Below are 16,463 nucleotides of genomic sequence, written 5' to 3'. Positions count from 1 at the left end.
AACAGTCAGGAATAAACAGGGCATCAGCTGAGGCAGTGAGGAGACCCACCTGATAGCTTGGGAGCAGTGGAAGATAAAAGTGGACAGACAAGGTGAAGCTAAATTAAAGATGTCTGGATAGACCAGGATAAGGGTTTGCATTTGATTCAACAGGCAATATTAAGCCCTTGAAGACTGTTTTAGGTTTCTGCAAAATATGCCCAAGGGCTGGAATTTCTGGATTGGTGAGAAAAAGATTGGAGGAAGAATAATTAGAAGTTTACAAGAAACACAAATTCATTATCCGTCAGAGATACATAACTGACATTCTATGATGAGTGAGGTGTGCTTTAACATGTTACAGAAAAAAAACAGGGACTAGAAGAAACAAGGACAGCAAAATGTCTGTAATTGTTGAAGCTTAATGACAGATACATGAGGGCTCACTATAGTATTCTGTTTTTCTGTGTTTGAATATTTCCATAATAAAAAAAAAATTTTTTTAAGACTATCGTGGCAATTAAGGAATGAGGTCACGCAAACCTAACTGTGGATTGTCATTGCTATTGTTGGGTATCATGGAGTCAGCTCCGACTCATAGCGACCCTGTGTACAACAGAAGGAAACACTGCCCGGTCCTGTTCCAGCCTCACAATTGTTGTTACACCTGAGCCCATTGTTGCAGCCACTGTGTCAATCCATCTCGTTGAGGGTCTTCGTCTTTTTTGCGGACCCTCTACTTTACCAAGCATGATGTCCTTCTCCAAGGACTGATCCCTCCTGATAACATGCCCGAAGTATGTCAGGCGTAGTCTCGCCATCTTTGCCTCTAAGGAGCATTAAACATGGATAGCGGCAGGGAAAATACAGGCAAAAAAGATTAATTCAACAGCCATTTGACCTTGACAAAAGATTTGATATAACTTTGGCTGATGGAATGGCAGGATGCAGGGAGCAGGGACCATGGGGAGGAAGAACCAAGAACACATGTAACAGTCGCAAGGATGCGGAGAAACAGTTCTCATCTGTTGTCAAGGGGAATGTACAGCCACCGTGGAGAACCGTCTGGTGGTGCCTCAAAAAGTTAAACGTAGAATTACAATTGCAGTCCAGCAATTCCATTTCTAGGTATATACCCAAAAGCAGGAACACAAACAGAAACCCAGACACCAACATTCATTGCAGCACTATTCACAACAGCCAAAAGGTGGAAACAACCTAAACGTCCAACAATAAATGAAAGGATAAACCAAATGTGGTACATACATACAATGGAATACTATTTAGCCACAGAGAAATAAAGTCCTGATACATGTTACAACACGGGTAAACCTTTTAAACATCATGCTGAGTGAAATGTCAGTTGCAACAAGGACAAATACTGTATGATTCCACTTTCATGAAATATCTAGGAGAGTGTATACAGACCTAAAGTTATTGGTGGTTACCAGGGGCAGGTGGGAGGGAAGGCGGGAAAAGGTAAACTCCTTGCTTAGAAAACACTGAGCTTCTGTTAAGCGTGATGGAAAAATCTGGAAATGGATAATAGCAATAGTTACACAATATTATGAAGAATGGTGAAAAGGCAAATGTTTTGTTACACATTTACCACAGTAGAATTTTTAAAAAAGGATTTTTCAAGACACATCTTGAGAGGACTCTGCAATCTTACTTCTGGGAATGTACCCTCAATGCAGGTTTTCTGGGTTTGTGCAGACTCCAGAGGCAGAGCGAGAGGACTGGGAAAGCAAACCAGACTTGGTGTAGAGCTGAAGCAAGAAAGTATCTCTGTATTAAATCATAAACTCCATGTGAATGGTAAAATGTTTATATATTGAAGCATAAAAATATACTGAAAAGACAAATTTAAAAGAGAGCCAAAAAATTAAATTCACTTTAAAAAGTATGTATTGACTGTTTGCTATGTGTCAGGTAATGCACTAGGTCACTGCCCTTCTCTCACAGACTAACACTGGGCACCAGCAAGAAAAACAGAAAACCAATAGCCTGGTTGTAACTAATCTAGCAGAAAACCCATAGCCTGGTTGTAGCTAATCTAAAACCTTGTACCCAAACCTGATCCCAGAGGAATCCTCATGTGACTAATGCTGATTTCCCCTTGTGGTCACATTCAATACAAAACAACTGATGTTACTGAAGTGGAAGTCAATGGTGATGAGTTTAAGGAGCTGACATTTATTAAATGTTAAAGGAGCTTGAGGAAATTTTCATCTCCTGATTAAAAAAAAAAAAAAAAAACCCCACTGCCTGATTAAGTAAGACCAATAGAAAAGACATTGTTGGTAACGTGATTAACAAATAGAACTGAAAGATTTTGTCCCAACACTTGTGGGGATTCCTTAATGAAATGTCAAACTACAGTACTGGACTTAGTCCTTTGCAAAGAGGGACTACCAAATTACAAAAAAAAAAAAAAAGAATGGGTCCAACTATGCCTATTTTTATTAACACATTATTGATGTCACTGTTAAATTACATGACTAACTCAAGTTCAGAAAGATGATAGTCATTATTATTATTTAATAGTATATCGCTCGCTCAAATCACCAATCCCCCCCTCCACACACACACACACACACACACACACACAAAAAATGATCCCAACCAGGACAGGCATACATTCACTCATTTAGCCAGTATTTTATGAGCTCCTACTACATGCGGGGTTGCTATGAGTCAGAATTGACTCACCAGCAACTGGGTTTTGTTTTGTTTTTTTTACTATATGCCAGGGACTGAGGTTGCAGCAATGAGCAGTCTTGGCTGCCACAGGGCTGATTGAGGCTTGTTCCACCAAGAGCCACCCCTCTCCATGCAGCAGACATTGCTAATCCCCTGCCAAGCCTCTAGACTGTCTGAGGACCTTTCTCAACATTACACTCCAAGGATTTTGCCAGTCAGAGGTAAAACACAAGACGAAATTTACTAGCCGTCCCAGACTCTAACCAAACTACACTGAGTCGCCTCCAAAAACCTACTGCTGTAGATTCCGACTCATTGCGACCCTACAGGACAGAGTAGAACTGGATTCCGACTCATAGCGACCCTATAGGACAGAGTAGAACTGCCACATAGGGTTTCCAAAGAGCGCCTGGTGGATTCGAACTGCCGACCTTTTGGTTAGCAACAACAGCTCTTACCACTAAGCCACCAGGGTTCCAGTTCCCCCAGAACACCATGCCTTGCTTCATGTTGTTTTCTGCTTCTTTATCCTACCTCTCCCCACTTGTATGTATGTCCAAGTCAATTGTTCTAAAAATTCAGCTCAAATGCCCTCTCTACCTTCAGGCCTTGCCCATTCTCCCACACAGATGTAAATTCTTCCTATATTTCTCCTCCCTTTTTTACAGTACTTAACATCTACCTAATCAGACGTATGACTTCTCTCTCACATAAACATGTTAAGGGTAAGAAATGTGCCTTCTGTGTCTCTGAATGTCTCATATCCTCTCATATACAGCTTTGCACACACACACAAAACCTGGGTTCAACTGAATAATTATGAGAGAACTTAGAGAAAGCTTACTGTATGTCTATGTTCACTGGGGACATAGCAACTTTTCGCCAAGTTGCATTTGTAAAGCAAATTACTCTTAAAATATCAATTGTATGAAAGAATTGATTCTTCTACAGTAACTTCACGTACAGATATGGAACTATCTAAAGCCAATTATTAACCTGTGTGCCATACACTCCTGGGGGGCTGTGAAGCCCTTAATGTTATATATATACCATGTATATATATATATATATATACACACACACCACATGTGCATTTTTCCAGGGAAATAATTTATAGGCATATAAACTTCTGAATAATTACCAGTATTGCAGCGATTAAGCACTCGGCTGCTAACCTAAAGGTCAGCAGTTTGAACCCACCAGCCGCTCCATGAGAGAAATATGTGGCCGTCTGCTTCGGTAAAGATTACAGCCTTGGAAACCTTGTGGGGCAGCTCTACTCTGTCCTATAGGGTCGCCATGGGTCAGAATCGACTCAACGGCAGTGGTTTGGGGTTTTTTTTTTTTAATTGAACTTCCACCGTATTTTCAGATCTTAACAGAAACCTGGTAGGTTTTTTTGGTGTTAAATCTTGTGCGTGTATCTTCAGGAAACATTTTCCAAAAAACCCAAATTAAAACATACTGATTTTAAAGTAGTTTTAAAAAAAACTAATTTAAAAGTTATTTAGATTAGAAATGAATAGCACTTTTCTACTTAGGGAAAATATAAATAAGGTCTAGGAAAAGAAAATGCACATCCTTAAGATGAATATTATTGTTGAATTAAAGTTTATTTAAAACCATGCATAAGTTTTTCCAGTGTGAACAGACTGGTTTGTATCACAACTGTAGTCACAGACAGCAAGCAACGGTAACTTTTGTCCACAAGACATACTGGGTCAAACAATGTGATCAATCCAAGGGGGGTCGGCATCTCAAAAAGGATTTAAGTACTGAGCTACAAAGATGACTATCTGTCAGTCATTTGTGAGACTCCTCTTTTAAAAAAACAGAAAAAGAAAAAGTTTTTAATGAACCAAATTTATTATAAAGAATTAGTGTGCAATCAAAGCCAAAGAAGTTTCTCGAGGCATATCAGAGGTAAGCAAAATAACATTAATGGATTAAGGCTCCTAAAAAATAACACAAAGCATGCTTTCTGAGTAACCCTATAAAACATCATGGCATATTATCATTATTTTACACTAGGAAAACAGTAAGACATGTTTCAATATTGACTTTCTGTTGTTCACATCAAGGTGAAACAAAAATTCCAAGAGAACACGTAAACTATAAATTCTAGAAAGCAAGGCATAAAGAGGTGCTCCAGAGCCTGCATTTAGTTCCCTACACAGGTTTCGTCTTGATGTGTGAGAACACGCACATTTAGGGTCCCAACGCAGCTTGATCAGCACCAAGGGAACCACCCTCCACCGGGGACCCCTATGGAGACTTTGGTTGGGTGATGATAAAATAACAGCTCTTCCGAATGTGTGTAATCCTTAAAAATAGTGACAATTCACTGGCTCTTTTGCCATCTTATTCATTTACATTTCAAATGAGTAAAATAGCAAAGTGAAATGTGGCCATGTTAATGGCCAAATATGTACAGGTTCTCTATTTTTAAACAAATACAACAATTATATACAGTCTGCAGAGATCAAATTTTAACAATGGACATTTTCCATCTAGTCCAATGACTAGAAACTTTACACCACCAATGATAACTGCCAGATACTGCATCAGGCCAAAAGCAGCCTTAACACAACAGGCATATATAATATTTTTTCCTTTCAAATGCATTCATTTTTCTTAAAGAAATGTTTACAATTTACCTGCCTTTAAACTGGCAAGAGCTACGTGAGCAATGCCTCATAGCATACAAATCAAAGTCTTTCCCTACCCAAAAGCCGTTAGTTGAAGTCCTTTCAACTACCTTTCAGATTAAATTCAGGTGTCTCAATCCCAGATACCTGGGTATGAAATATTCGAATCTGCCAAGAGGAATTAGATATTCTTCTTCTTTTCTTTTAATATAACCCACTATATAATAGTGAACTAAATATGTTTGTTTCATAGAAACAACTTACATTTGCCAATACAGGGCAAATGGTCTATGTACAGATACATTAGGACTGCCTAACTGACAGTGAGTGTTGCCGACCAGGCTCCGAGTCAGTGGAGCTAATATGGCGGGGCTCTCTGCTGAATGGACTTTCCCTTCAGGATACGTCGGATCTGGAAGAGAGACAGACAGGTCTATAAGGTTTATTTTCATGGACAAGGTGCCACATTTCTTCCAGAGTCCCACCCCTTTCTTGCATACTCTATGCCACACTTGCTGACTTGTGAGTGCATGAAGAAATACGCAATATCGTTCAAGACTTTAAGGCAACTTAAAAGAGCCCTGGTGGCACAGTGGTTAAGATCTCAGGTGCCAAGTAAGACGTTGGCAGTTTGAACACACCAGCTGCTCCACGGGAGAAAGATGTGGCACTCTGCTTCCGTAAAGATTACAGCCTTGGAAACTCTATGGGGCAGTTCTACTCTGTCCTACAGGGTCACTATGAGTCAGAATCAACTCAACAGCAACGGGTTTGGGTTTAAGGCAACTTAAGAAAAGATTTACAACTCTTTTTAAAGATTACGGATCTCCTATAATAATAACAATAATCTCCACATTTAAGAAAGTAAAGCAACTCCATTAAAAATTATCTGTAGTTGACAATCTCTAACAATTTAAGTAAGATCTACACTCATTCCCTAATCTTTACTCCCACTGTTTTTGAGAATATTTAATACAACACAATTATTTATGGTGTACATTATACCACACTTATCTAGAAGTCTGCTTCAGCAGGAGCCCAGAGCCCCCTATATACACACAAGTCAAAACAACTGTCATGACAGCCAAGTACCAAAGCACCTGCACACAACGTTATGGCTCACAGGAAAGGCCCAGGCTTTCATTTAGAGCCTAGTCATTTATTTTATGCTGCAGCCCGACACATTTCCTCTCTCGGCCCAGAGCAGATCAGAAACAACAAATTCAAAAAAACAAGACTAAGGTAGGAGATGCAATCGATAGCTGCCAGAAGGAGACACGACAGCCACAGCGTGACAACAAGAGAAAAGACCACCCCACCCAAAAAAAAAGATACAAAAGCAGAAAGAGAGCTATCTGAGAACATTCAGTGAAGAGTCAAAGGGCCCTCCGTACCTCAACATTCCCTGAGAACCCCGCAACGTGGCGGCACTGCGCAACAAGCGAAGCAGAAGCAAACGCTGGGCTCAGGACTCTGCCATTTACTATGTAATGATTTTGGCTTCTGTCCCTGGAGCCTCTCTGAATCTCAATTTTCTCAGCTGAACCTTTATACTGCAGACTTTTCATAATCATTAAGTGGCATAATATACATGGAAATGCTTTATAAAGAGATTTTTTTTTTTCCATTTATAAAGAGCTATACAAACAGGGTTGCTACTACATTACGATCATAAGGACCATGAGTCAAAGAAAGGGTTAAACTGCATTCCACATATTTTATTTCATGATTACAAATGTATGTACTAGCCTACCTACAGCCACCATCCCCCTCGGGGAAAGACTTCCATCAAATATATTTAAGTTCTTAAGAGATTAAATTCTTGTTATCTAGTGCTATGGAACAGGAGAAAAACCTGGTGATCCGTTGCTAGATTACAGCTAGAAAACCCCACGGGGCAGTTTCTCTCTGTCGCACGGGGTCACTATGAGTCGAAAATCGACTCAACAGTACCTAACAACAGTATTATGGACTGAATTAAAACTAAAACCAAACCCGTTGCCGTCGAGTCAATTCCAACTCAGAGCGATCCTACAGGACAGAGAAGAACTGCCCCAAAGGGTTTCCAAGGAGTGGCTGGTGGATTCAAAGTGCCAACCTTTCGGTTAACAGGCAAACACTTAAACCACCATGCGAGCAGGGTTCCATGGCTTGAATTGTGTCCCCCCAAAATATGTGTTGTAACCCTAACCTGTATACCTGTGGATGTAATCCCACTTGGGAACATGGTTTTGTTAAGGCTGTATTAGTGTGGGGTGTGTCCTAAACCTAATCATTCTGTGTTATATGGGGCAGCAGACATGGAAACAAGCAAGCACAAATGGAGGGAGACAGGTGCCACGGGAGGACTGCCAAGGAACCAAGGAATACCAGGGCTACAAAAGCCGAGACAAGGATCGTCCCCCAGAGCTGACAAAGAGCGCGAGCCTTCCCCGAAAGCTGGTACCCTCAATTCAGACTTCCAGCCTCCTGAATTGTACAAAAAATAAATTTCTCTTCTTTAAAGCCACCCACTTGGAGTAGTTCTGTTAAAACAGCACTAAAAAAGTTCACTCATGTATCACTATTTAACCTCCAATGATAACATATAACCATATTTGATAACTGAAGCATAATTTCATTTAAAGAGTAAAATATTTCTAGGTTCTGAGTCCTGTAAATAACCTCTCCATTTCTTGTTCAGTATCAGTAAGTTGATGGAAATACTTGTAACAGCTGATTTTACTGACCACTTACAAAGTGCCCGGAACCTTTCTGAACACGTCAGGTATCAGCCCATTTCATACCCACAGTAATCCTTTTTGAAGACTCATAGTTTACACATAAAACTAAGATCCTTTTTCCTTGGTACTTGCAGATTTAGCTTCTCCATCAGCTTCCCAACCCCCAGGCTATTCTGAAGTACTCTAAAACTGAGTTTGTGTCAAGGAAAAGGAGAAAAGGCTAGCTGCTGGAAACAAAGCAATTAACTCTGAGGTGCAACAATGAACGCTGTGAAATGTGGACACCGCCTGAGCCACCTGAAGGGCACCCGTGGCCTCTGCCTTACACAAGGTCACCTCCCTCCTGAAGGCATCTCCTCCCCCGTCTGTGGCTCTCACCTGTTCTCCCACAGGGCCATCAGGAACCAAATGCACGGGCTGTTCGTTCTCCAAGTTCCGAGTACTCGGGTCTGCTCCCTTCCTCATCAGCAGGCGGACCGCATCCAACTGTGTCAACCGATACTGCAGGCTGGCAGCAACGTGGAGGGCAGTATTCCCATTGTACGCCTGAAGACCAAAGGGATAAAATAACACCCATCAGGAAGGCAGGCTTTCAGGAAAGGAGCTCAAAAGCTCGAGGGAGGTGGAAAGAAGGTCATTACCTTTGCATTCACAAAAGACAGACAACTGGGCAGCTCCAAAAAGAGGCGAATGAGTTCCAGGTTTGCTTCTTCGGCCGCCAAATGCAGAGCTGTGCGGCCACTTTTCCGATCCTTGTCAAAGGCAAGGAGAAAAAGATGAACATTCAGACACTATGCTGTGGAATCCTTTTTGCCCAGCCTCCCAAAGCTCTGACTCAGCCTCCACACTCTGACTGCTCCCTTCCACCTAAAGCTTTCCTTAATCCCCAGGCCAGATGGAATCTCTCATTCCTCCTTAAATTCCCTGTTAATTTGCCTATGTGCCTTTTATCACAGTCTACCTTGTATACACCATGGCCATAAATTATAGAAACACAGACAACAGTTTCATCATATACTGTAATATAATATCAACATAAAATATGTAATTTGACTGTGTTTCCAGACTTAGTGTTCACCCAGTGGAGCTATTATTTAACTGTGTCATTTCACCTCTTCTATCAGACAGCAAGTTCCCCAAACGCCTAGTGGGTTTAACCGTTTTTCCCCCAAAGCACCTGACCCAGTGCCTTGCACAGAGGAGATACCCAGTGGAATAACCCCCAATTTAAAAAGAAAAAAATATTCTTCAGTTTAAAAAACAAAAGGTTTAGTTCAGTTCCCACAGCCATGAAGAAACCCTTACAGAAAGCACTACTTTAACTGCCAGTGTATGAAAATCGAAGTCAAAATGATAGTATCAATTCTAACCTTGTCCTTTCAGACAAAGACTAATCTCACAACTAAATGACCTTTGGGATGACAATCCACAGGGTAAAAGCAGGTCAAGAAAGGAGGTGAGGTGATCTTTGAAAATCTAAGCTCCTTAACTATCTGTATATTGCTACTCACACCACTAATTTAAAAAAAAAAAAAAATGTTTTCACCTGTATCTGGGAGCAAGGTATAAACGCCTTTTGCACTAACCACTTTTGCCCCCTACCCCATTTCAAACCTCTTCCATGAATTTACCTTAGCTTCCACTGCTGCTCCCATTTGAATCAGACACTTAATGGTGTCTACCAGACTCTTATTCTTCAGTAACAGCTCCTGAACTTCAGGTGAATGTGGCTGTTGGTTTCTCTGGAGTTCATGCACCACGGCATTGTGGGCCAGCACCGCACAGTGGAGAGGGGTAAGGCCTGGAGGTAAAGCATAATGAAGCGCCGTCAAGCATCCCATCAAGTCTTTGTTGCTCTGCCAATGCAAACCTCGAGGATGCCTCTAACCTGACCTAGAGATGGGCTACCCAAGAACTTGTAAGGAAATCTGAGTAGGCCCTCCACTGGAACTCACTGCTCGTTTTATTTGTAGGCTATTCTGCTTTAGTTACTTCCCTTCCTTCTTGGTTATGATACTTAATACCCTTAGAACGTATGGTTCGCACTCTCTAAATGGTTCTTTGTCCAATAAAATTTCAGCTGCTTACCTTCATAGTTGGTTGCCTCAAGATCCACGAACTGATTGCTCCTCACAGCTCCCTTCTGAATTGCCTGCAAAAGTTTAAAACAGACATCCATTAGCAAAAGCGAAGCTACACAAACACCGATCTACTAGCATCCCAAGAAATGATCAAGTCAACCCAAAATAAACGACTGCCACAGACAACGTACATCCAACTTATAATACCCACGCCCTATGTCTTTGACCCTGTGACAACGGGAGCCTCACTCACGGCCTCTTACCTGAAGCACCTGGGAGTGGCCCTTCTCAGCACAGACATGCAGAGGCGTTCGTCCCCAGCAGTCTGTGGTGTTCACCTGGGCCCCGAGGTTCACCAGGTCCTGAACAATGAGGTGCTGGTTGGCAGCCACTGCCACCTGAAATGCACTCTGTGGACATTCAGAGGAAAAAAATTTTTTTTTTAATATATAACTCTGTCATAACAAGGAATATGAAACTAAACTGGGGGAAAATCCCCACAGAAAATAAATCCTACTAATAAGCAATCAAACACTGAAAGACAAGGAAACTAAAATAAAGACAGGGTGTGGCTTTATTGCGCCCAGTTGGTCTTTGGTCAAATAACTACAAAGTTAACGTTAATAACTTCATGGTTGACAGTGGCAAAGAGTCAACATTTCAAAGTTAATATTAACTAAACCCTCTTGCTCTTGAGCTCTAAAACTGTCTACCGTAAGCATGAGGTGGGCCATCGTTCCTCCTCACCATGACTACACGTCTCTGCCATTTCAGACTGTGGAAATGCTCACCTGGCCATTGTGCTCTTTAATATCCAGCATGTGAAGCGCATTCATCTTTCTTGCAAGGACATAGGAAAGTGCCCTTCGCCCTTGGGCAACAGCAATGTGGAGGAACCTGGGGAAGAGGGAAGGGGAAAGAGGTAAATTACTTGTGATTTCACTAAGTTCATTAAAAAAAATTCTCCCTTTAGCCCCTTTCTTGATATGCACTCAAATGAAACCTTACAGAGCATAACTTGTCTGTTCTGCTAGGCTGGTAATAGATCTGAGCTGCAACAGAAGGAGTTCAGCTGCCAGAGATAGTAAGATTGCCTAGCAGGCACCATGCTGATCACTTCAAATCCATTCTTTTTAATATTATGAAAACCCTACAAAGGAAGTATTATTTTACATGTCAAGAAACTAAGGCATACAGAAGTGAAATAACTTGCCCAAGGCCATAAAGACACCAGGGCAGATCAAGATTCAATCTGTAAGTCAACTAACAGTTTATTATCTAATCGTGATTGAACTGCTCCTGCCCCACAGACAGTCTATGCTGATCTTCCAAAACCAATTATTCAAAGAAGACACAAACATTTTTATCAATTTAGAACAGATAATTTGTTCACCCAGGAAAATAAACAAATAAAAACCCTTCCTTGAAGTATTAGCTATCGTTGAGTAGCACTTTCTACCTAAACAATTTCTGGTGGTAAGGTACAGCTTGGTATGCCTTAGAGAAACTGTGTGTGCGCCCACTAGGTCCAACGAGCGTGGCTCATCGAATTAGGTACCGGAGATAAAGGGATACTCACGTGTCACCATCTGCATCCTTTGAGAGAAACTGGTCTTGGGAAATGTTTGCCAATTTGCTTTCTTCCTGCTCTACTTGCCACTGAAAAAATGACTTTCCTAACTGTGTGGTGTTCATTGGCCCTTCGGTGATGTTCTGAAATGGCAGTGAGGTGCTTAAAGGGGGAGAGGCTGCCTCGTGCCCCGGCATGGCCTCACAGGCGCTGTCTGGCATCACACTGAAGGTCGGGGGGCCGGCATCACTTTGTTGCTGGATGCTGGGGGCAGTCTGAAGGGGAAGAGCAACATTCTCAGATTCCCCATGATTACTTAGAAGAGATGCAAAACTTTGGTCTGGGCAGAACTGCAGTTTCTGACCGTCAAAGAGATTTGGTTCATAGGTGGGGGATGGAGCTCTGGAATAAAGAGCATATTCCAGACTCGGGTCGTGGGTATAGTGGTGCTGTTGCTGCGGCTGCACATGCTGGTTCTGTGGAGAATACTGGAACAAGGAAGCCTGGTCCATCATCTGCGGGGAGCCACTGACTGGGAATGGCTGGTATTTCTGCGGTGGAGAGAAGAGCTGCCCTCCATGGAAGCCCTGACACTGCTCTCTGGGGGAACTCTGGGGGACGACCACAGGGCTCATCCAGCTAACTTGGACCGTGTTCAGGGAGACAGGGTTGCATTCATTCTTAATGTTGATAATGTTCTGAAGCAGATCAGCACTGCTGTCATGTTTGGGTTCATTGTGATGGACATCTTCCATGCTCTCCCCTGGCGTTGGTGTTTGGGGTGGTGTCTGGAAAGAAGACAAATCAAGTCTCACACTCACTTCCTTCTAAAATTATCCCAGGAAAAAGTTCAGAAGGGTTTTCAAAAGGAAATAGTGAAAAACTTACCAAAAATTGGGTATGCAACAGAGCCGGCCTTTTGCAGGCTGGTCCATCAGACGACGAATCAGGCCCTTTCCGTTTCCCACTGTATGATGCTGTGTTCTTCAGTTCTGTACCCAAGAAAGGAACATGGGATCCTGTGTTTTCTATTATACAAAACTGACTCATAACCATACTAAATTATTTTACTCTAAAGCCCCCATAAAATAATAAACAGAAGTAACTCCTACCTGTGAATTGCTCTACGTTCACACCTTGTGTCTATAAGAAAAAAAAAAAAGTTTCTGATTTAGTGTATATACAATGGCTTCCTGCTTAATATCCATCAATAAACACTTATCTCTATCACCCTGAACGGCCCACCATAAATCTTTGATATGCTTACTCTACCAATATTTATTTTCTAACTTCATTTTCATTCTATCTCCCATTTTCACTTTCACCTTAGCTCAGCTCAGGCTAAGATGAAAAGAATAAAGCCATTTGGTTTTTTCCTTTCTAGTTGAAGTGTTCCATTTCAATTAATTCCTATTTATTTCCTGGCCCCTAACTTGCCTTCATTTACTCATCTATTAAATTTCTCTTGCACACCTCCTAGGTGACCGGCACTGGACTGGGTGATACGAACATGGCAGACCATAAGACAAATGTGACCTCTGTGCCACGAATCTTGCAGTTTAGGAAATCCGCAAGTTACTAACCGGACCTAGGTCAACAGACAATAATAACCAAGACTAACCTCCCTGCCACCCCCCAAACAAAAACCAGAAGCCACCTTAAAACCATCCACAGCTTGGGCGGAAGCCTTCTGTTTATGACTCCGAATGTGCAGCAGGAGTTCCTTCACCGAGTTTCTCACACGAACACCTTGAAAGGGTCCCCTCTGCTGCCTTCCAACCCCCATATGGGGCTCAACTGATCAAAAGAAAAAATACATATATCTCAATTAAATCTCTTACAGACACAAATCTTAACCCCAAAAGCACAGCTGTGTAATGGATAAAGTCCTCCCAGCAGACCGAAAAGCCTTCTAACTTGCATGTCAGTCCCCCACCCCACTCCAAGGTTTTATGTTGTCTGGAACTTTCCCCACCAGGCTTTTTCAGGAACTCAAGTTCACAAAAGTATGGTGGGGGCAGGAGGGTCCCCAGACCAATTCAGCTTTTCTCTCAGCCCTATTTACCCGATAGGCAGGGTCACACCTTCTCACAGACCTGTAATTATTCTTGACTTTTGAAAAGTCTGGGGAGGGGTGGGGGGCAAAGGATAAGTAATGAAGTGTTAGCTTTTCAAACCAAAGACTTTATGTTCAGGAATTTAAGTCTATTAATTCCATTCACCTAAAAAGGCAAAAGCAAACTTCCTCCAATATCTCAGTGTACCAAAGCCTATCAATTAACAATGCCTTAGATTTTTTCATTATTTCCCTCAGTTTGGCCATGCCAAGAAAGCTGCTTAAACTCACTACGCTGAAACACGTTTCCACACAGGATTTCCTCTCACCGATTGTTTGTGGAATTGCCAACACAGGCCTTCTAAGTAAAAAGGAAACAGGCTCGTTTCACATTTAAACTTTGAAGCACACTTGAAAATGTGGTGTATGAGTACGGCATTCCATTTGTGACCACGCGATTATGTCACAATCGCATAGGATATGAGTTGATCACAAAGTAAACATACAAAGTCAGGAAATGAATAATTCAGCCATTCCATTAAGAGTAGAAAAAAGTAAGAAAACAGAACAAGTGATAATGAACAATTAGAATACACATATATATATACAAAATATCATAAATAACTTAACGATAGACGGAAGTAAGCAACTAGTTGGTTTCACATTTGTTTTAGATTTTAGGGATACCAGAACTGCCAGAATCTAACACAGAATTTCCCTGGAATGACAGGAGTTAATACTTTAACGTCACGTCCCAGAGAAAAATTCAATTTCAGAAATCCCCTACGGCTATGTGGTAAACCAAGGAACCAGCAAAACAGTTTCAGCCAGATGAAGGCCAAACGTGGGAGCAAAGTTTCTAAAAACATACATACACACAGTTTTAAAAATTCCTGGTGGCACAGTGGTTAAGAGCTACGGCTGCTAACCAAAATGTCAGCAGTTCGAATCCACAAGCCGCTCCTTGGAAACTCTATGGGGTACTTCTACTCTGTCCTATAGGCTTGCTGTGAGTAGGAATCCACTCCACGGCAAGGGTTGAGGGTATAGGCACTACCATTTGGCATCTGCCAGACACTTAAGGAACAGTGAGCACTTCAGGTAACCAAGCAGCTTAAAATAAATCACACAGGAAAAAGCCCTTTAAAGGAAAAAAAAAAGACAACCAAAATAGGAGGGGCTAGTTTTTTAGCAGTGGCGAATACTACTGATGAGATGCTCCAACATTGGAGATTATCTAGACTTTCTTGAGTTTACCCACAGTGGCATCCTGTTGTCCTCCAAATTATGAAACTCAGTTCATTACCTTACAAAAAGGAAACTAACCAATTCAAAACCAAAGAAAGGAAACATCATGCCTTTCTTTACTAGATACGGTTTAACCATTTTAAAGCAGACAGAACAAAAACAAGACTGCAGATCCTGCTGACTCTGACTTCCGAAACTCCCAAACATCACAAACAACAGGCATGATTTCAGTTGGTCTTCAGTTTCATCTTACATCTTGAGGGCAGCAGCTGCTTTACTTTAACATAAAGTCCTTTCACCTAAAATTTCCACAGATACTTGAAGAAATAAGTCATGACCTTAATACACAGTAACCAAACCCTGATGCCTAGCTACGGCCTTTCACTAAAATAGCCACAAAAGAAAATTAACTACAACGGACCCAAAACCTCACCACAGTATTTGAATTATAGCTCAATAAAGCTGTTGATACACACACACACACACACAAAACAACAATTAACAAAACGAGCCTCACCACAAGCGGAAGGCCGCATGTGGTCACTCCCCGAGTAACCAGCGCTCTGCTACGATCCGTGTTTCCAGCTACGAGGACAGCTGGATTTCAGACACGGCCAGGCGTCCAGCACCGGCTACGCGGCCAGCATCGCTCACCAACGACGGCTAATGGGATCGCGCACCGCGGCTAACCAACGCGCAGGTGGCCAGCTTACATGGGGTCGAGGTCACCTCTGGACACATCTGGGGAGCCCTGACCCCACCCTTCCAGGAGGATGAACGGCCCTCGCCAGCCCGGCGGTGAGTACCTGTCAGCCGCTCGGCGCGGACACCGCCTCTCGGTCGGGACTCGACGGCCCCGCAGGAGGACACGGACGAAGCGGAGGAGAAGTCCGAGGAGTCCGAGCCGGGCGAGCCGGGCGCCGAGGGCCCCGACGAGCAGCCGGCGTCGCAGGTCCCCGGGGCCGCGGCCGGCGGCGACGCGCCGTAGAAGTAGGCCAGGTTGAGCGGGCTGGTCATGAGGCCGCAGTCGCCGGCCGCGTCCAGCAGCCCCTCTCCGCCGCGGCTGTCTTCCAGCAGCTTGTCCACGATCATGCTCCCGGGCGCGCCGCTCGGGAACCCCCAGACACCTGCCCACCGGTCGCTGCGCGCGGTCCCTCCCGGCTGTAGCTGTGGCGGCGGGGCACTGGCACGGCAGGAGGACGACGCCGGTACGGGCGCGGCCCCGGGCCGCCTGCGCATTTAAGGGGCCGCCGGGGCCGGGGGAGTGGGCCTCCGCGCTCGCCGACCTCCCCCGCGCTGCGCCCGGCCACTGGCAACGCCGGGGCCGCCTCCCGGCCCCTCCTCCGGATGCGCCCCGTTTCCAGTAAAATGTACAGGATGAGGCAATATGCCCTCCGCCCTCGCCCCGGCCGCCCGGCTCCGCCCTGGCCGACCGGTTGTTCGCCTGCCTGCACC

General features: G+C 43.3%; 1 protein-coding gene across 3 annotated transcripts in view; it reads right to left on the bottom strand.

Moving 5' to 3' along the window:
• Window positions 1-4,259: 4,259 nt before the first annotated feature.
• Window positions 4,260-16,463, bottom strand: part of NFKBIZ (NFKB inhibitor zeta) — a 35,453-nt gene continuing 23,249 nt past the window's right edge. Inside the window, exons 1-12 of one of the 3 annotated variants that reach the window (XM_049858005.1) lie at window positions 15,815-16,290; window positions 13,362-13,501; window positions 12,817-12,847; window positions 12,593-12,696; window positions 11,714-12,492; window positions 10,926-11,031; window positions 10,398-10,544; window positions 10,142-10,205; window positions 9,685-9,854; window positions 8,695-8,805; window positions 8,432-8,599; window positions 4,260-5,742 (exon numbers count right to left, since the gene is read on the bottom strand). In XM_049858005.1, the coding sequence (XP_049713962.1) occupies window positions 5,689-5,742; window positions 8,432-8,599; window positions 8,695-8,805; window positions 9,685-9,854; window positions 10,142-10,205; window positions 10,398-10,544; window positions 10,926-11,031; window positions 11,714-12,492; window positions 12,593-12,696; window positions 12,817-12,847; window positions 13,362-13,501; window positions 15,815-16,247 (2,307 nt within the window). In that variant the 5' untranslated portion in view covers window positions 16,248-16,290 and the 3' untranslated portion in view covers window positions 4,260-5,688. The other 2 variants (XM_049858004.1, XM_049858006.1) reach the window with 2 other exon arrangements.

Source organism: Elephas maximus, chromosome 18 (genome assembly GCF_024166365.1).
Source record: "Elephas maximus indicus isolate mEleMax1 chromosome 18, mEleMax1 primary haplotype, whole genome shotgun sequence".
NCBI classification, from domain to species: domain Eukaryota; kingdom Metazoa; phylum Chordata; class Mammalia; order Proboscidea; family Elephantidae; genus Elephas; species Elephas maximus.
Note: the sequence above shows the minus strand (reverse complement) of the source record. Positions and strands in the feature narration are given on the sequence as shown.